Source organism: Mirounga angustirostris, unplaced genomic scaffold (assembly GCF_029215605.1).
Source record: "Mirounga angustirostris isolate CCGP_5_RB_7025 unplaced genomic scaffold, mMirAng1.0.hap1 SCAF_2, whole genome shotgun sequence".
Classification (NCBI taxonomy): domain Eukaryota; kingdom Metazoa; phylum Chordata; class Mammalia; order Carnivora; family Phocidae; genus Mirounga; species Mirounga angustirostris.
In genome coordinates, this window is record NW_026991710.1 from 124257851 (window position 1) to 124279347 (window position 21497).

The 21497-nt window shown below is 40.0% G+C and overlaps 1 protein-coding gene across 4 annotated transcripts in view; it reads right to left on the bottom strand.

The window, feature by feature from the left end:
• Positions 1-21497, bottom strand: part of NR3C2 (nuclear receptor subfamily 3 group C member 2) — a 328743-nt gene that overhangs the window by 96471 nt on the left and 210775 nt on the right. For all 4 annotated transcript variants that reach the window (XM_064585141.1, XM_054508712.2, XM_054508711.2 and 1 more), the window contains one exon: positions 3383-3499. In XM_064585141.1, the coding sequence (XP_064441211.1) occupies positions 3383-3499 (117 nt within the window). The remainder of the gene's footprint in view (positions 1-3382; positions 3500-21497) is intronic.

Below are 21497 nucleotides of genomic sequence, written 5' to 3' on the forward strand. Positions count from 1 at the left end.
TTTAAAGATTTTATTTATTTATTTGACAGAGAGAGAGACAGCGAGAGCAGGAACACAAGCAGGGGGAGTGGGAGAGGGAGAAGCAGGCTTCCCGCTGAGCAGGGAGCCCGATGTGGGACTCGATCCCAGGACCCTGGGATCGTGACCTGAGCCGAAGGCAGACACCCAACGACTGAGCCACCCAGGCACCCCAGATTTTGGATTTTACAAAATTGATTTAAAATTTGGCTGTACCCTTGTACCATCTAGATTTTATTATTATTATTTTTTAAGATTTTATTTATTTATTTGACAGAGAGAGAGATAGCGAGAGCAGGAAGGAACACAAGCAGGGGGAGTGAGGGAGGGAGAAGCAGGCTTCCCGCTGAGCAGGGAGCCCGATGTGGGGCTGGATCCCAGGACCCTGGAATCATGACCTGAGCCGAAGGCAGACGCTTAATGACTGAGCCACCCAGGCGCCCGCCATCTAGATTTTAAATGATTAATTTCTCCGGATTCTCACTCACATGCTTAAGGAGGTGATCTCTGTGCCACATTTGCACTGATTCAGATAACAGAACAAGAGAACAGTGCGATATATGAGAAACACCAGACCAAGAGTCTAGAGCTACAAGACCTAGGTTCATCATTTCACTGGCTGTGGCACCTTTGGGCAAGTTACTTAGCTAGTCTGGGCTGAGGTTCGCCAACAGCAAAACATGGGGCAATAACGTCTTTCAGATCATGTGCGAAAGCCCTATGGAAATCACAGTGAGCACTGCCACCACCCGCCAAACCACTGACATGTACTGAGTGATCACTTTCTTTTCACTGCACACTGACCCAGTCATTCCTCATCACAGCCTATGAGGTAAGCATGCTGATTACTGCAAGTTGAAGATAAAGAAACACAGCATGGAAAGGTGGTAACTTGCTTGAGGTTACAAGGTCAGGAAGTGGCAGGACAAGGGTTCCCACCCAGGCAGTCTGGCTCCAGAGCCCATCCTCTTAACCAGCATGAGTCTCTCTGGCTGAGCTGTTATGTAACATCTTCCGGCCACACTCTGACATGAGCAGCCTCAGCTGGCCACAGACCATACTCCTCTTGATTTCTAAGAGTCGCTCTGCTCTGCGTGCTGCCATGTTTGCTCCCCAGTTCCGACAAGCTGGCCAGTTGTACTTATCAAAGCAAAGACGGATGAAGTCTCATTTCTTTTTCAAATTACTTTATTTCTTTTAAATAGGTAATGTGTATACACAACACATGCATCAAACACAATACAAAATTCAAAGGCACGAAAGAGAATACAGTGACAATAATTCTCCTTCCTATCCTTGTCTGCCAGCTACCCAGTCCTTTCTACTGAGACAACCAGCATTACTAGTTTCTTATAAACTATTCCAGAAATGTTCTATACGATATATATTCTTTTTCTAAAACAGTTAAATCACTTGTAGTAGACAAAACATCCTATTTTGCAACCTGATTTTTTTCATCAAACAATATTTTGGAGATCAGTCCATATAGAGCTTCCTCTATTGTCTGAGGAGTATCTGTAACTTATTTAACCAGTTCTGAACACCTGAATATTTAAGGTATTTCTGATGGTCAACAATGTTATGATGACTATCTTATGAATGTATCATTTCTTACATTGCAAAAATATACTTAAGAATCATTAAGTCAAGGGGTATGTGTCCTTTACCATTTTACTGAAATAGCTAAATCGCTCTCCATAGGGCTGTATCACCTTATACTACCACCTAAAATGCATGAGATCACCACTGAATTTTACTTTATTTCTATATCATCAAACACTGTATCATAAAAATATTTTGTTTTTGCCATTTATAAAAAATTTACCTCATATTTTAAATTTGTATTTCTCTTATGATTAGATTGAGAATCTTTTCATGTATTTCAAGAACCAATTATATTTCTTTTGTCTATAAATGTTCTGTTCATATTCTTGTTTTGTTCAATTTCACTTTTTTTTTTTTTTTGAGAAGGGGAGAGAGAGAAGGAAGGAAGGGGGAGAGGGAGAGAGAGAATCTTAAACAGGCTCCACGCTCAGCACAGAGCCTGATGTGGGGCTCAATCTCACCACCCTGAGATCATGACCTGAGCCGAAATCAAGAGCTGGATGCTTACCCAACTGAGCCACCCAGGCGCCACTCAATCTCATTTTTATAAGTCGGTTTCTTTTTCTTATGGAATTATAGGAGCTTCTTATGCAAGAAATAAACCCGCTGTCTATAAGTTGCAGGTACTTTTCCCCAGCTTTATTATTTGCCTTTGCAGTGATATTTGATTTGCAAATAGTGTTGATTTCTTCATTTCTTTCTTTAATAGCTTCTGAGTTTTATACTTAACAAGGTCTTCTCCACTTGCAGAGTATTAAAAAGATCTATGTTTTCTTTTAGTACTTCTGTGGTTTTATTTCCAAGTTTAAAACATTGCAAGACTACAATTTATTTGGGTGGATAGTATGAGTTTGGATTCAATTTTCTTGTTTTCCAGATGGCTTCCCAGTTGTCACAATAACTTCTGTTGAATAATCTATTCTTTTACCACTGATTTGGAATGACAACTTTATTACATAAAAAATTCTCATATTATTTTTATTTCTTGAATTTCTGTTGGTCTTATAATCAATAAACAAATAAACAGATCATTTTAATTGCTGTAGTTGTATCATATGTTTTACTATCTGGTAGAGGTAGTTGACCTAATTATTTATCTTTTCCAGAATTTTGCTGGCTGTTCTTTAGGAACTTAAAATCACTAATTGGTAATTTTGTTAGGATTGTGTTATATTTATAAATTAATTCAGGGAAAACTGATACCTTTAGCATGCTGAATCTTCCCATCCATGGACATTGTATACTTTTGTGTTTGATTCAAGTCTTTTAACCACCACCCTCCCAATTCACCTCCCCCCCCAACCCCGTCTTTCGGTGGGCTCCTATGACATTTTTAAGTCTTTTCATATAGGTCTTCCTTTATTACATTTATTCCTAGAGTTAGGAATGTATTCCTATCTGGTTAATGTTACACATATAGGGCAGCTTATTTCTAAACAGACACTATAATAAAAACTGTGAGTTATGGTTTTATATAAAAAGTCATACATTTTTGTTTTGGTTTTTTGGTTATGTCCTGAGTTCTTGAAACCTTAGCAAACTCAGGACTGAAAACTTCACCAGGACCATAGTCACATAACATACTTTTTTAAAACTCCTGCTGAGAAAGAAATACTAAAATGATTTAGCATGAACTTATTAGATTTTTAGAAATCTTTGCTCCATGTTAGCTTCATCTTAAATTTTGGGAGTATTAGAGCTTAGTAGTGTTATATTACATATTAACAATTTTTATTGAACTAACAAACACAAAACTTACCTCCTAAATTCATTCCAGCTTGAAGACATTTCTGAAGTCTACAGGCAGGACAGTTCTTCCGTCGAATCTTATCAATGATACAATCATTTCTTCCAGCACATAAATAGTTGTGTTGCCCTGAATAATTAAAAAACAACTGTCAAAATAAAGACTTCTACACTACTATAAAGTACTAATAAGTATAATCAGAATATGAAACTTCATCTTTCCTGCCCTGAAATTTATTCTTCAAAAACATAGAAGAGAAATAAGATTTACAGATAATATAGGTACAGGAATAGTCAGTTTAACACAGGTGAGATTTTAGATTAGAGATAAGATTAATACTGCATTTACTTCCAACTGACTTTCATATATATAGAGCCATGCTCCCTCACACTGAAATTTCTGGTAGCTGCCCAAGCCCTCTTGAGCAATGGTGCAATTTTCATTTAGACATCACAGCAGCAACAGAGTGATTGCTCGGAGGCTCTCCTGCAGTTGTTTAAGCTGCTATGCCTGCCCACCATTTACATGCAGGTGATTTCAGTGGGAAGACTTACAAATTATACAACTGTAAATGTTGAACTATTTCATACTGTAGACCAAACTGTAGCTTAAAATATTCAGATGTGGGAATATGCTTAGGGAGAGGCATCTACTGGCAAAATGTGAAATTGTAGCCTAGCTCTATTATTCATTTATTTATTTCCAAGATTTACAGAACATCCACTCTGTACCAGGCACTGTGGATATAGCAATGAATGAGACAGTCAAAAGGCCCTGCTATCATTAACTTTCATTCAACTGGAAGGAGACAGTCAACAGAAAGGTAATTAGGTAAAATATACAAATGTTGGACAGTCTTAAGTGCTAGGGGAGGGGCATATAACATGGTGGAGGTATGGGAGGATGTTGACATTTTAAAAACAGTATGGAAGGCCTTACTCAAAGATGCTTTAAATAAAGGTCTGAAGAAAATGAGGGCACTGTGTGGACATCTTGGGGAGAAAATACACTATGCAGAGGGAAAAGCAAATGAAGTACGGGTAGGGTTGGGGAGGACACCTGGCATGTTTAAGAAGCACACAAGTATGAAAGAACAGAAAGAATGAGTGGAAAGTAAAAGATAAGGAAAAAGAGTTAATGTGAGTCTGATCATACTGGGCCATAGTAAAGATCATATTTAAGACTTGGACTTCTACTCTGAGTGCAATGGGAAGATTTGAGTAGAGAAATGACTTGATGTGATTTACATTTAGCAGACTCACTCTGGCTGCTATGTTGACAACTGACTCAACGGACAAAGACAGATGCAGGAAGACCAGGGGTAGGAGGCTATCACTACAATCCAGGGGAGAGATATTCGTGGGTCAGGTCAGCACGGTAGCAGTGACAGTGGTGAGAAGCGGTCAGAGTTTAGATGCATTTTAAAGGTAGAACTGCCAGCATTTGCTGACAGACAAGAAGAGAAAGGGGAGTTAGAGGCATTAAGATTCTTGGGCTGAACCCTTAAGAAAAATGGAACTGCCATAAATTGAAATGGGGAAGACAGTAGGAACATGTGGTTTATGGGAAACCACCCCAATTCAATTTTGGACATGTTAAGTTTGAGATGCTTGAGAAGTTTCTAAGTGGATGTGCCAAGTTGGCAGTTAGATACACAGGTTTGGAGTCAGAGAGAGGTCTGGGCTGGAGGTGTAATAGCTTGTGGCTTGTAGTCATTATTTTAAGCCATGAGACTGGATGAGATCATATGGAGTGAGCACAGACTGGAAAGAGAAGAGGTCCGAGGACTGAGTCATGGGTCATTGAAAACATGCAGACAAAGGAGAGAGGGAGTTTCATCGATTGCTATAAAGCAGTGAACAAGCTCTAAAGCACTCCCTGAATTCAGCTTAGGATATCATGCTCCCTTGGTTGAGACGTACTAGGTAAATTACAGTAAATACTCAAGAAAAATAATGTGTGTTGCTTAATGTAATTGAAATAATTTAATCTAAAGCACATTCTCAGTAACATTATGGTAAATCTTAGTACTAATAACAATAAACAGTACTAGAATAGGGAAATCTATCAAAGTAGAGAAATGAAAACCTACCATTATAATAATAAAATGACTTTTTAAAAAATTGGAGGCTCTTAGTGAATGTAAGTAGGTATAGGTAATTACACAAAGGCAATCAATACCCATGGTAAAGACCATAACTGATTCATATAACATTTCATGATGCTGCACAGTATCTTAATTGGTTACCACTTCTAAAATAAAATTTTAAGGCCCTATTATAGCACTACCTTATTTAAGCCTTGTAACAACCCTATGATATAGAAGGTAATTATTATTATTGCTATTTGCTCACAAGAAAAAACTCATGCTAGCACTGGTAAAGTGGCTTCCCAAAATGATGAAACTGGAAGAATTCAGGAGGGCTGGCAGTATCTGTGTGCCTTAAGGCCAGAGTCTTTTAAACATCAATTTGCAATATAATTTGCTGGTGGTCCAACAGGATGCTGAAAATGCTCTCTAGAACCAAGAAGCAAAGGAACATTATTTGAGTGAGGAACACTCTACTTTATCAGTCAGTATTTCCACTGACAATCAGCATTATGTTACTTTTGTACGGTGTGAAACTGAACACAAAACCACAGATTTATCTGTAACTCACATTGAGTTGAACAAACTTTAAAGTCCAAAGAGAAAACTAAACGTAATTTTAATTGGTTTCAATTCAGCCAAGTATTCATTGGGAACCTACTATGTGTGCAAGGCTGCCAAACATTTGCATAAGGGGGTGGGGTAATCTAAGGTTCTTTTCCACTTCTGTAAATGTGCAGTAAAATATGACTAAGTCTCTTCGATTGCAGGCATAGGAGAATGCATAAGAAATGACCACTGCCTTCCGTACACACTAGAAGATTTTTTTCTTTGGGTATTCAAAAACAGAAACTTCCAAAAGCTAGGATATTTCCATAAGGATTTTTAAAAAATGAACACACCATGGGAAAAAAAAACCCTGTATCTAGTGTGGTGACCAATGTTAATTAGACTTATTGTGGTGATTGTTTCACAATATAGACAAATATAGAATCATGATGTTGTACACCTGAAACTAATATAATGTATGCCAGCAATACCTCAATAAAAAAATAATAAAGAAAACAAAAACTGAACAAAAAAAATGAACACACCTTAAAAATCCATGTTACTATAATAGCTACAGGATAATTTCCTTCCTGCAGCAATATTTGAAATTGTGTACCTGGTTTCCACCAACCAGTGTAGTCGCTGCCACCAATTCATCTTCCAAAAATAGGTTGGGAGCATTGTAAGGGACTGCTGCAGGAATGGCCTAAGATTTTTCAGACAACTCCCCATCATTTATATTTTTACTTGTGCAAACATTAAAGATTTAAAATGTACCTTACAAAAGTATGTGTGTCCCATCCCTCAATCTATACTAAAACATCAAAGTAACAACAACAACAAAACCCACAATGAAAACAAGAGAATGCACCTAGGAGATTTAAAAACTTTAATCATGTCTTACTTAAACACTGTGTTCTCCTAGTATTAAGATTGCTAATCCTGAGTAAGTCACATCCCGGGCATTTTCAGGTAAACGATTTTCTATGATGCTAACAACATAGGGCAGACAACCAGAATGCTGGGGACCAGAGAGTGGAGGCTTTGAATGATAAGCTAAGGAACTCAGATTTTATTCAGCAGGTGATGGGGTATCACTGAAGATTCTTGCTTGCAATATGTTGAGTTCAGAGCTGTGTTTTAGAAACATTAATCTGAAGTCGATAGAATGGAAATAGGGGACACCATTAACAGTCTACTTGAAAGTTCTCAAAGATGGCCTCTATGCAAATTAGTAGCTATATATTTGTCAGACTATATAGCAACAGGAATACTCCTGTGGTTAAAAAGAATCTTGGTGGGCGCCTGGGTGGCTCAGTTGGTTAAGCGACTGCCTTCGGCTCAGGTCATGATCCTGGAGTCCCTGGATCGAGTCCCGCATTGGGCTCCCTGCTCAGCGGGGAGTCTGCTTCTCCCTCTGACCCTCCCCCCTCTCATGTGCTCTCTCATTCTCTCTCTCTCAAATAAATAAATAAAATCTTTAAAAAAAAAAAAGAATGTTGGTGATAAAGGAAACGAAGATTTCAGATTCAAATTACATGTCCATTATGGGGAGAATTCAGTTCTGGTAGTGGCAGAACAGCTTGAATCAGATAAAACTCCTACAGATAAAAATTATAAACTGTCCACAAAAGGAGAGAAGGATTTGAAGGCACTGGGGAGCAATCAAAAGCAGGCAGAAACTGGAAGAAAATGGACTCTTGAGAAAAGAGAATCACCCTAGACAAGATTCACCTTTGAATAGGTCTTTCCTTGAGGGCCTATATTCCACTCAGTGCAGGGGAGAAACCAAGCAAAATCCTCAGTCTTACCAGCTTCAGACGGCAGAGAACAGACTTGGGGACTGTCAGAGCAGCTAGAAATTGAAGAAGTATATTCTGGAAAGAAGGGTGTCATGGGGGGGTGGAGGTAGATAAAATGTACATATTAACTCCCCTCAAATTCTTGGCTGACCCCTAAACTGAACATGAAACTTCAGAGTCCAGGGGTAAAACAATTTAAAGTTGAAAGGGCTGAGCAGATTATTTCAGCTGCTGCCCACTAAGTCAGGACTCATTTAAATACCTCAGGCTTTCCACTGTAATACTAGAAGGTCCCTACCTGGTATTCCAGGACTGAGGCATTTACCCTATGGTTAAAGGCACAACCAAAATAGACCTACCTTAAAAAAGTTTAAAGCAAAGGCTCGACAATTTCAAGGTGATCTGTCAGAAATGTAACTGACTACTAAAACAAAACTCAATACTCTTTGGAGAAATACATCAGAATCTGGATTCTCCAGAAAGTCTAGAATACAATAATAATTACAAATATTTAAAAACAGAAAAATATGAACCAAAGTCAATAGAAAAAATTAACCAGTAGAAACAGATCCAGAGGTTGGAATTAACAGATAAGGATTTAAAAACCGATAATAGGAGTTAAGAATTGTGGACTATCAGAGGAGGTCTGGAAACTATAAAAACAAAATAAACAAAACCAAATGGCTATCCAGGAACTGAAAAATATAGTATCTAAAATATTTATTGGTTAGAATTAACAATGTATTGGGCACTAAACAAAAATGGGTTATTGAAATTAAATAAATACAAGTAGAAATCATCCAAATTAAAGCACAAAGAAAAAATTACAGTATAAATGAACAAGGCACTAATAGCCTGTAGGATAGCATTAAGTAATTTAATATGTGTGCAGTTGGAGTCCCAGAAGGCAAGAGAAAATAGGTCAGAAAACTATGTGAAAATTTATAAATTTGATTAAAGCAGCAACTTGAAAATCTAGAAAGCTTAGCAAATGCCCTCTTTGAAAGATAAATACAAAGAAAAGCACTATAGCACAATATAGTTAGGTTACTGAAAAACAAATATAAAAATAATTATAAGCAGCCAGAGCCAAAAAAATTACATTACATAAAAGGGAACAAGGAAAAGAGTAATATCTGATTTCATATCAAAGCAATTGAGGCCAGAAGACAACATATAATATCTTTAAAGACCATCAACCCGGAATAACCAATGAAAATATTTCTCAAGATGAAGGTGAAATAAAGACATTTTTGGATAAACTAAAGCTAAGGGAATTTGTTGCTAGTAGGATCACATTATAAGATATGAAAAAGGAAGTTCTCTTTGCTGAAGGAAAATGATACCAGATAGAAATCTGGATGTACTGAGAAGAAAGGCAAGAACTGGAAATGATAGATGGTAAAATGTAATTGCTCAGATCTAGTCCAATGAACCCACTCAACCACAAGGAAGGCAGGAAGTGGAATCCTACCTTGCACCCAGAAGGCAAAGAGCTGGAAATACATGGGGAACCGCGCTGAAGACTACCTCCAGGAAGACTACCTCCAGGAAGCTTTATGAGAACATAAAGCTCAGCCTTTATATTAGTTCTTCTCAAAGTATTAGAAGATTTACATTATTGCTTTTTTTTGAACAAGTTAATTTTAATAGATAATGCTGAGCTCTTTCTTTCTTTCTTTTTTTTTTTTTAAAGATTTTATTTATTTATTTGACAGAGAGAGACACAGCGAGAGAGGGAACACAAGCAGGGGGAGTGGGAGAGGGAAAAGCAGGCTCCCCGCAGAGCAGGGAACCCGATGCGGGACTCGATCCCAGGACCCTGGGATCATGACCTGAGCCGAAGGCAGATGCTTAACGACTGAGCCACCCAGGCGCCCCTCCCTGAATGTAATCCAGTGACCACCCCCAAGTCCCAAAACCCCCAGCCTATTTTATCAATGGAAACACGCTAATATGCATATGTATTCAAGAATTTGTACTGAAAGAAAAAGAAACTAAATAAATTAAAAACTTAGAGGGGAAATGCAAATGTCCCACAATTTTCAAATAGATTATAACTATTTTTCTATTTTTCAAATAGATTATAACTATTTTTCTTCATAAAAATTTAGAAAAAGTTCCATCTGGCTAGTTGGTATCAAGCACTGTAATAGATACTCCAAAGGAAAAAATGTTATTTCCACAACACGGAGGGAAATAAAAGCTTAAAGTAAATAGGATATGCTTTGAAGATCACAAAATATTTCTTTAAATTAAAACTTTTGTACAAAATTGCTGAACATTCATCTATGACACTCTATTAGACACTAAGAAGAACGATACAGCACAAACAGCATACTTCCTGGTCCGTAGCTGCTACTGAATAAAAGAATGAAGGAATGAATATAAACATACTGATAAATTCAATCATGTACAACATACAGAACTTAAATGTTCACACAGTATGTTGTATACAGACAAACCTACAGTAGTGAATGTTCACAGAAGGCCTATTGACTCCTAGGTAATGGACTTTCACAAAAGATCCATGCATACAAATCTTTTCTGCTTATCTCCAGCATCATACCTTTTAGACTCTCCTACACACAAACAACAATGGAAAAAAAAGACCTCTCAGGATTTACTAGGAAGCAGCAGAGAGTTCTATGAAAGGCAAAGCTTAAACTAGGGTCAGAATCCCACAGAGGCAGAGTGTACCTTCCTGGTGTCCTAGGTCCCAAGTGATCCACTCCCCCCCCCCCCCCCCCATGTAGCCCACATCATGCTCCACTGAAGTTGGCTAGGTAGCCATTACGGAGCCAATTGCATGTAAGAACATCTTGTTTTAAGAATGAAAATCTATTCAGGAGGGCTCAGGGAACTTTAGTCACTCATCCATCAGTGTGTACTAATTCAGTGTACCTCCTGCCTGAGGAAGTGGCCGTTTTTTGGAGAAAAGGCAGTCATTCTAGAAAACAGAAAGCCACCAAGGTTAGAGTAAATCTGGATGGGGTACCAGGAAGCTTAGTTAGCACATATGTAATATAAATTCACAGGCTTACAGAAAAACCAGAAGTACTCAAATCAAATGGAAAATGCCCATGGACTTTAAGGAACAAAGTTGAGGGATGCCTGGGTGGCTCAGTCGGTTAAGCATCTGCCTTCGGCTCAGGTCATGATCCCAGGGTCCTGGGGTCGAGCCCCGCATTGGGCTCCCTGCTTGGCGGGAAGCCTGCTTCTCCCTCTCCCACTCTCCCTGCTTGTATTCCCTCTCTCGCGGTCTCTCTCTCTGTCAAATAAATAAAATCTTTAAAAAAAAAAAAAAACACAACAAAAAAACCCCAAAGTTGAGTTCAAAAATTTAAAAAACAAATCAACAGTCTCATTTTTTCCCTATTGTTCTCAACTATGGTATTGCTTTTAACTGGAAAATAATTCAGAAAGTGCCTAAAAAATTAACATCATTGTTTTAAAAGTTACTGAACTCAAGAAAAATTGTCTTTGAAAATTTTCAATTACTTTGAAATCAAGAACCAAGTTTTTGTTGTAGTTGGGCTGGTCCCAAATGAGAAAATACAGACTGGATGACATATGGGTCTTGCCTTAAAGCATCAATAACGCTAGAACAGAAAGAATGGAAACGTGGAAGGCAGCAGGGAGGAGATGCAGTGGGAAGGGCACAGCTTTGTCACCAGTCACACCTGGGTCCCAACCCAACCTCAGTCAATAGGGAGTTGTGACAATCTTGGCCAAGGTGTTTAACCTGTTGAGCCCCAGCTTCCTGATCTATAAAATGGACATAGTAATGCTTGCTTTGTAGGTTGTCAGTTGAATTCAAATTAATATATATAAAGAAAGCAGCACAAAGCCAGGCCCGAGGTAAGAGCTCAAAAAAAAAAAAGGTAATAGTGATGTTACCCATCATTTTTTTTTTGGTTAGCTCCGTCTAAAAAAAAAAAAAAAAGTAGAATGAGAAAATCCAAAGAACATAGCCTAAACTCTTTTTTTTAACTAACTAGAACTTATTTTTTTTAATTTTACTTTATTATGTTATGTTAGTCACCATGCAGTACATCATTAGTTTTTGATGTAGTGTTCCATGATTCATTGTTTGCGTATAACACCCAGTGCTCCATTCAGTACGTGCCCTCCTTAATACCCATCACCAGGCTAACCCATCCCCCTCCCCCCTCCCCTCTGGAACACTCCGTTTGTTTCTTGGAGTCCATAGTCTCTCATGGTTCGTCTCTCCCTCCGATTCCCACTGCCCCCTTCATTTTTCCCTTCCTTCTCCTAATGTCCTCCATGCGATTCCTTACAAACATAACCAACTCTTAATTAAATGTCAGGGAAGAACTTCCTGTGGGAAAAGAATATCATGATTGAGTGAGGAACACCTGTAGATGAAAAGAGCCCACTAGAGACGAGACAAATACCATTCAGCTCTGATCTCCAAGCCTTAACTTTTTCAAAAGCTGGCAAGGATGTGAGAGTGGGGAACGATATCCTTAGGGTAAACACAGGACAGAAAGCTGGGACTCAGATCTGTCTGCAGCTCAGCTAAGAATTCTAGATGAGGGTCCAAGACTGTAAGAGTGGTGTTAAGACTTTGGAAAGTTATAACTTCCTTGTACTGTTGCTCCTCATATGCTTTATCTGTTTTCCAGTGTTACTTAATATCAAAACTTTTAAAAGTAAGTAGGCACACATTTTAAAGGCAAAACATGGTCCAGTCCCTCCATGACCTTTCTAGAAGGTGGACAAGGCTGGGGAAACTTAAATGACTAAGATAAATCGTGAGATCGATGTGGTATGACTTTGAAGAAGGAAGTGATCATACTGGGAAGAGAGGGATGAGGAAGCCTTTGTGCAGAAAGCAAGCATCTGAGGTAAGCCTCGAAGAATGTTGTGGATTTGTAACACAGAGAGGACAGGCACATAGACATCCCAGGCAAAGGACGGGGGCAGGGAACAGCAGAGACACAGTTAAATGTGTGGTGAGCAACCGGTCTGGTCAGTTGAGGACCAGGAAGACAGGGGAACAGAGAAGGAACAAACTGTATTCTGGTGCCCAGAGGACATCCAGGGAGCTGTCATCACTATGAGGGCTCCTGAGCCCCCTCTTCTGGGTTTTAGATGTGCTCATCCACCTAACTCAGTGGATGTTCCCACCTGAAGGTCTCTGACATGTCAAATCCTCCATGTTCACAAATCAAGCATAAAGTGCCCACCCCACAGACAGCCCTCTTCCAGCCTCCTATATTCCCCTACCCTTAAAGCTATAGCCAGTTATTAGAACTAGAAGCTTCAGGGTCATCCTTGATTTACACCCCACCCACCTCCCCACAAACTCCTGCAATCCTCAGTATTCAATGAGGTCCTGAGGCCACGAGGTCCTGATGATTCTCTGCCCTGAGTTTCTCTTGAATCCTATCTATATCTGCCAGTACTTTCTCCCCTGATTTTAGGCTCTCTTGGTTAAATTTCTGAATTACAGAGTTTGAATCCTTGCTTACTATCTGTGTGACCTGAGACAAGTTACTTAACCTTTCTGTATGTTTCCTCATTTGTTAAATAGGAATTATCAAAGTGCCTATCTCATGAGTTATCAGGAAGATGCATACACCATATAAAGTACTTAGAATAATCCCTGGCATCCAGTAAGGATCCGGTGAATGGTAGTTGTTATCATGATATTATTGCTATTATCATATATTATTTCATATTATTATTGTAACTAGTCTACCCTGCCTCTACCATGTCATTTCTAAATCAAATGATGATTAAACTTTAATTTGAAAGCTGTCTAAGAGAAATGAACCCTAACACAGCCCTCAGTAGCTAAGAACACAAAGTGAAGAGCTACCCTGGTTGAAATGGCCATGAGGACCCTCCCTGGTGCTACTCCCCATTTTGCACCTGCCAGTGATCTAGAAGGCACCGTGCGGCAAACCTAGGGCTCTTCTGAGCACACATTCAAAGCCATGAGCCTCCGCCTTCCAGAGAGCTGTGCAGTGATCCTTTGGAATCACAAACCTGATCATTTCATCCTTCTGATTAAAGGTCTTCTAGGGCCCTTCACTACCTAAACTTCCAAGTCCAAACTGTTCTGTATCTTATTCGAAGTGACACTGAGCCACTGGGGCACAAAGAGGGGAGGCAGGCTGGCAGGCAGAGCTCAAAGACATGCTCAGCAAAACTTACTGCTATTTCAGGAAAAGTAAGCAAAGCTGGGATCAGAGGCATTTGATATTGTAACACTGGACTGTTTTTTCTACTGGTCTTTTAGTTATGGTGTTTTATTGTCATGTGATTGCTATTATGATTGGTATGAAAGACATCGTAACTGGTGGCTTATTTTAACAAAATGGAAAAAGTCAGAAGACTGGTCACTCTGTAAGTATACTCTGTTCACAGGTACAGGCATATAGGTCAGTCCAGAATTACAGACGATCCTTACGGACATCCTAAAACTGCAGATGGTAGCGCAGGGTGCAGCGAGCATCCCCTGCCTGTCTGACTCTGGCTCATGTTCAGTCCTAGGCTGTGGCCGTGGTACATCTTCCCCATTACTTCTTTGCTTTGACCTTAGGGAGGAGTCCTATTTCTGCTTCACTCTGGCTCAACAACTTTCATATTCAGTGATATCTAGGGATACACACACCACCTTCAATTCCCCAGCAATGTTCTGCTCCTCTAACTACATCTGGAAAAATGCACTATCCTCTCTTATTCCACCTGGGAGCTAGGCCATAAGTATGGCTGATATCAAATCAAACACTAGAGTTCTCAGGTAAAATTAGACATGGAAAGAACCAGGTTCTAGAAGCCCTAGTAACATGCCGAACACCTACAAATACCTTCCTGAATTTTTTTTAAAAAGATGCACAAAGAAGGAGGTAGTTGAACTCAATCTGATGAGCAGGTATTTAATGTGACAGGGGATTAAAGTGATTCTATACTGAACAGAATGCCCCAAGTTGTACATTTTGAAAAACTGACTTATCATGACACTTTGGGAGCACAGCCCTTTACAAATGGGGGACTGACTGGAGAAAGGACACACCAAACATGACATTTGTCCCTGCCCCAGCGTCCAGATCCTTTCCCATCCCCCTAAAGAAGCTTGCCTGGGGCCTCAGGTTGCGTCTTCCAGATGGGAACATTTCAACCTCTCCCCCTGTGGATATTTTCTTCCAGGGGAGACAGCTCCATGGATGCCACACTTCGGGTCTCTCTTTTACTCACTCTGCCTTGATTAGTAAGTCTGAGAAGAATCAATCTGACTTGTTTGCCTCAGCATCTTCCTCCTGGGGGAGAATTCCCTCTGGGAGCAGGTGCAGCCTCCAGTCTTGAGGAGGCCTGTCCTGCTCCAGGACTGCCTGCACCTTTATCTAATTCTGGGGCTCAGGTAGCAGTCCCCTTTTTTGCTCTTACCACTAAGCCACATCCTTCAATTTATTTACCACCCCCCACCCCAAAGTTGATATTTTATCTACCACCAGCTACTGCTTTATTTCTTAATTTGTTCACCATCCAGGTAGGGAAACGTGGTGCTAGTTCACAGGTCTCCTAGAGATAAAGACAGAAGCCCACACCAGTGTCCCTGAGACTCAGAACTCAACAATAGGGATACGATACCAGGTGGGGTCCCCCAATGTGAATCCTGTGACAAAGATCCTATGGTCCTTCTCCACCTACTTCCATGGAATCTTGCTCCCCGATTCCTGACTCCCCAGATCTGCAACATGTTAGAAGGCAAGGAACCCAGAGAATATACGGTCATGTGAGAAACCAAATGTCAGGGTGCAAACCTCTTGATGACAGTTAAGACATATTTTAGTTCCTTTTCTGTGATTGTTTTCATTTTCCTTTAAAAAAACAATCAAAGAGATTTCACCAAAGGATCTCATTTTTCTTTAAAATTTTATTTTCGCGCTTAACACGCTAGGTGAAATGCAATTTTCTTTTTCACGCCTTGAAACTACAAGAGAGTTTAACTAAAAGGGGGCAGAAATGAATAACAGTTTAATATTTATCACTATCTCAAAGATATATTGCTCAATAATTTGTTATATGCCCAAAGCCATTAACGAATCTGATAGTTGTGTTGCTGTTGCTGTTATGAAAACCTGGGAACTCTGTGCTTTAGCAGAAAACCAAACTTTTTGAGTCCTCTTTAACTTAACTACCCCTGATGGATACTCTAAGAATATCCAGGCTTTATGTACAATGTAGTTTCCCTTTTTCTGAAAAAGGCATTCATTTTCAGAAAGGCAATTTCACCAAATCCCTTTTAGAATTAACTTTTGGCTTAAATTTCTTTCTGATTTTTAAAGGTCCATTTGTTATCCTGCTGGAGGATTTTTTTTTTTAAAGCAGTTGACAACTGCCCAGCAACAGCAGCCTGTGTTTGCAGTCACTATTTTGGGCTACATCACATGTCACTTACATAACCTTGTTTAACTGCTCTTGAACTGGTTTGAACAACCTGGGAAACAGATTAGGGCAGTCCTGGCAAATTCCCTCATTGCAGATTCTGATGGGTGATTTCCCATCCCCCCTGCCCCCATCTTAAAATGTTGCACAGTGAACAAGACGGTGTCCGACAAGAACTGGTTATTCATTGTTAGAGCCAGCTAAAACATTTGATAATTAACTTCCTCTGCTCAGTTTAAACCAGTCTGGTCTGCCCATAATAAACCAATGAACAATGATCCCCTGCTGCTGGGGTTTATGAGTGAGCCTGGATTAACATGCTTTAAAATGCCAGGGGTGGGGGGGCGGGGAACTCACTTGAGAAGTAAGTATAGGTTGTCTCTGCCACCTTTAAACACCAATCTTTTTTAAGTTACGTTTTGAGGAGTCTAAGATTTTAATTTAGAAGTCAGATTGGACTTATTTTTTTCCCTGCGGTGTTTCAAGAGTTCTTCCCATGTGGGTAAGCACGAAATTCCCAGATAAACATTCTTCTTGGTGTGAAAAGTGTTAGTTTTTCATTTAAAAAAATATAACTTCTAATTATCGTGACTTAAATTTTAGGCACTCTGTATATTTTGGTGAAAGATAATCAAAGAAAACATATGACACAAGCCAAGTGCAATAAGCTTTTAACCTTGAGAAACATGTATTATGATGTGCAATAAGAAAAGACAAGTACGTTATTGACAAAGAACATTTTTTCAGGAGTGACTTATGTCCTACACATATTCAGTAGTAGGAATTTAACATAGTTGTACTTCACTATGCAAAAACATCTGTTATCTAGATAAACTTTCTTTTAAATAAGTTATTCAGGGCACTGGGCAGGGAATTAACACTTGTTGAATTCCTATTATGTGACAGGTGCTTTACCAATCACATAATTTAATCCTTAATTTAAAAATCCTGTGGGATGTGGGAATGAATCCTATGAGATTGGTCATATGTTCTCCATTTTGTCAATGAAGATGCACAGAGAGGTTAAATCATGTGGCTAGCTTAGCTGGGATTTGTACTTAGTGCTCTTTCATTATAGCATTTACTCTTTCTACGGCTCCATACATATTGGAAGTATCCTTAAGATATTTACACCCAGGGGGTAAAACGGAACATAAAGAGAATCTTTGCATCAAAAGACATTTAGGCTACCATATAGGGATAACTTGTATATTAAAATATTAACTACTCTGACACGTGGGAAGGGAAATGGCATGAATCTATTAGGCCTATCTACAAGTCTGTTACATAGGATGGCAAACTTACATACTGCCCAATCCACCACTTTTTCCTGGTCCACATGTACCTGCAAACCCCAGAACCTGAAGGAAACACATTCACAGTCTCACAGAATTGAATCTTGTGTGCTATGTTCTTAATGATCAGATCTCATTCACTTTTGCCCAACCAGCAAATTGCCCAAGATCTTAAAAGTAGAAATGAGGCCTGGCAGAGAGAAGGGGTCTTGTTCAACCACCCTGGCCTCAAACTATTAAGATTTGAAGGTCTCAACACAGCTCAGTGGGTCCTTATTTGCCATCTGAGGCACAGCCTGGTTTCTAAACACCCTTCTAGTTCTAAACCCAAATGAAAGCCAGCTGAGAGCTGTCTTGGTAACAATGATTGTATCATAAACTTACACTGACAATCTAAATTTTTTTTTAAAGTTTTATTTATTTATTTGACAAAGACAGAGGGAGAGGGAACACAAGCAGGGGGAGTGGGAGAGGGAGAAGCAGGCTTCCCGCAGAGCAGGGAGCCCGATGTGGGGCTCGATCCCAGGACCCTGGGATCATGACCTGAGCCGAAGGCAGATGCTTAACAACTGAGCCACCCAGGCACTCTGACAATCTAAATTTTTGCTAGAAAAAAAATTATGAAACTTTTTGATATGAGGCTGTTTTGCTCACACACACACACACACACACACACACACGTTAAATTAGACTAATTTGGGTATATAATGGCATGTGCATGGTACAGAACTGAAGCAGCATTATGGGTAATACGACTTAAAGGTTCTGTCTCCACTATCCTCTGGCCACCCAGTTCCCTTCCCCAGAGGCAACCACTGTTATCAATGTCTCTGTAGCACTCCAAAGGTTTTCTAGGACACACATCTTTTAAGCACAGTGAATAGGTTCTGTTTGTTGAGTTAAGCACTATTAATTCAATATGTCTGTTATTTTACTAATTAACTCAACAAATAATTATTGGGTGGCTGTTACATGCCAGTTATTGTGATCGGCATGGGGGCTGAGAGATAAATAAGGCGAGATCCCTGTCCTTGAGGGACTCATACATGGTTCAGTGTGGGAGACAGGGTGCTAAGCAAATCGAACCCTGGAGCAAGAACAGCATGTGGGCAGAGTGCTAGAGGAACGTGGAAGAGGAAAGATGTGTTTCAGAAGTCAGAAAAGGCCTCCTCAGGGGAAAAAAAAAAAAAAACCAAAATACTAGGCCAGCTTCTTGAGGAATGTTTGTTGGATGGAAAGGGAGAGAAGTTTCCTGGCTAGAGAAACAACATGTTAACGTGGATGCTGTCAAAGGGTATCATATACAGAGATGGGAGCTTAGTGTGGCTGGAGCATCGGGAGCATACGTGGAGGCAGTAAAAATAAGACAGCAAGGGTTTGCTGTGCTACGCTGCACAGACTGGCTATGGATCTTCAGGCAACGGGGAAGCCAGTCCAGGTCTAATTTGTGTTTTAGGAAGTTCACAGGGGCAGCTCAGCAAGAAATATTCAGAGTAATGGCAAAGGGACTGGTTAAGCTCAGAATTCACATGACTCTTTAAGAGGGTGGTTAGTCATCCTGATTAGTCATCCTAATCTCTGTTACTCCCTAGCCCCAAATGTGTTTTTCTAGATCTTACTTGCTTCAACATCCACTCATTATCCAAGTGAGAACAGTTGAAACCATCCTAAATTATTTCTTTCTGGTCCTCCGTGCAAATATTCCACACTTTCTGATTTTATAACCCAAAGTTGTTGACTTCTGCCTCCAGGGTCTCATGGTCTCAAAGAAGCAGATAATGTGTACGCTCGAGGTAAAAACGGTAGCCTTTGAGTTACCTTCTTACCTTGCCAAAGCAGAGTAGATATTTTCTTTTTTAGCATTCTAAATTGGGAAGTTCCCCTTTATCCAATTCTTCCCAATAGAAATTACTCACAAATTTAGGATGTTTGAACCAAAATTCTTGTGCTTATGAGGAAAAAGTGGTACAGGATGTAGATCTGCATACATTAGACTTTGTGTAAGATTATTTCACCATTCGGAGTTGAAGATCATAATCAGAGGAGGCAGGGTGGAGGAACTGTGGCAAGCTGTCCTGTGAAATAAGACAAGGCTGAGAAGGAGAAGGGCAGGGGAGGATGAGAGAGCAGATTGTAAGTGTGTGGAACTGTCATGAGAATATGACAGACAGCATGACTGGAAAGGCAGAGGACTAACGTTCGGTGAGTAGCTACGATGCTCTAAGCTACTAGGCTGGAAAAGTTATATTCTCATCATATTCAATAGGTAATATAGTCCTCGTGTTCTGGATAAGAAAAGTAAGTTAAGCAGCTGTCCATGGTGCTTCTCACGGCCAGTGGTGATGGCAGGATTTGAACCCAGATCTGATAAAGCCCATGCTCGCCTGGCGAGTCACTCAGAAAGTCCTGAAATCTTAATATGTACGATATCTCATTCTTGCTTTCTAAGAGAGCTTTGTACTTACACATTTTAACCTTGTACATTTAATCATTTGACTAAATTGCTTAAAATCAAAGAACTTCCCTTTTAGAAAACAGCTTAGCTTAGTCCTTATTTACAGCTGAAACTCAGAAGAAAATTTCCTAATGTAGTTCATAATGTAGTGATGGATTTGGGCTCAGACACATGTGGGTTATATCTAGACTCTATCACTTATCAGCCTTGCAATCTATTTTCTCGCCCATAAAGTTAGAGTAACCAAACTTATCTCATGGGGGATTATAGCTAATAAATGCAATAGTATGTTTAAAACGCCTAGCACCATGACTGGAACACAATTGGTGCTCCACAAACCTTCTCCTCCAAGGTCATACCCTTGAGATTGAGATCGGGGAGTGGAGCCCTGTTTCTGGAGCCGAATGCCTGGCTCCCACCTCATTTCACCACACCCTGACTGTGAGAGCTGGTTAGTCGGCCTCATGAAGGCTCCATATCCCCATCTATAAAATGGGGAGAGTAATAGTACCTCTCCCTTAGGGCAGCCCTGTCCAGGCCAATCTTGACTTTGAGAAGGAAGGAATGAGTCCGTCTATTTTAAACCTGGATCTCTGCATTAAGTCCAATATAATCTCTAATTATGCTTGTATTCTGGGTTCACTTTCTGTTAACTGCGCTTATGCCCCATTCCCGTGTCCCACTGTCTGTTCTGTAGCTTGCATCGTAGCACTCCCAATTCTTATAGGACAAAGTTCCTAACATCCTGGCTCTCTCTGACGTCCAGCTCCAAGACTGAGGCTCTGACACTTGTTGCCCGAGAGCCCACCTGGTTCCTCTTGCACTCAGAGACTCTCATGATGCCCAGCCCAGTCCACAACGGCTTCTGTGCTCTTCGGAACTCTATTCTTACGGCACGAGTGTCCATGCTCCGGTTATCGTCCCATATCGATGAGCAGGTCTGGTTTCATCAGGCCTTTCTAGTTTGCCCCATCATTACTTATTCTACAAAGATATATTTTCTTTCCCTAATTCTTGTCATCATTTCTTTTATACAGAAGAGATGAGACACAGAGAAATAAGCATTTAGCTTAACTGCAACTGTACTGTGCTTTTTTCCCTCTCTTGAAAAGCAAGAGTCTGTCATGAGGAACATATAAAACTTGTGTTACTAGATCATTAAGAAAGTATACAGATATACAAATTGATTGCCTAATGATCATTGTAGTCACTTTTAAATCAGAGAGACACATTCGCTTTAGTGGCATATGTAACTGGAAAACGGCCAGCTGATTTTTGGCTCATTTGGACAATCTCATTAGGCCTGGGATGGTTGCTCCCAGCCCTTACTGGTCTGGGCCTTCTCCTGCTCTTCCAGGTCTCTCTTCTTCAGGCCTCATCTAGCCAGAAGTCCAGGGTTGATACTGCTTCAGGCTAGAAGTTCACAGAACATCCCAGCCCTTTCCCTACTCCTACCCCCCATTCATGATGCTGGCCTCCACCGTTTGCTCAGAGCTACACTGCTGCATAATGTTCT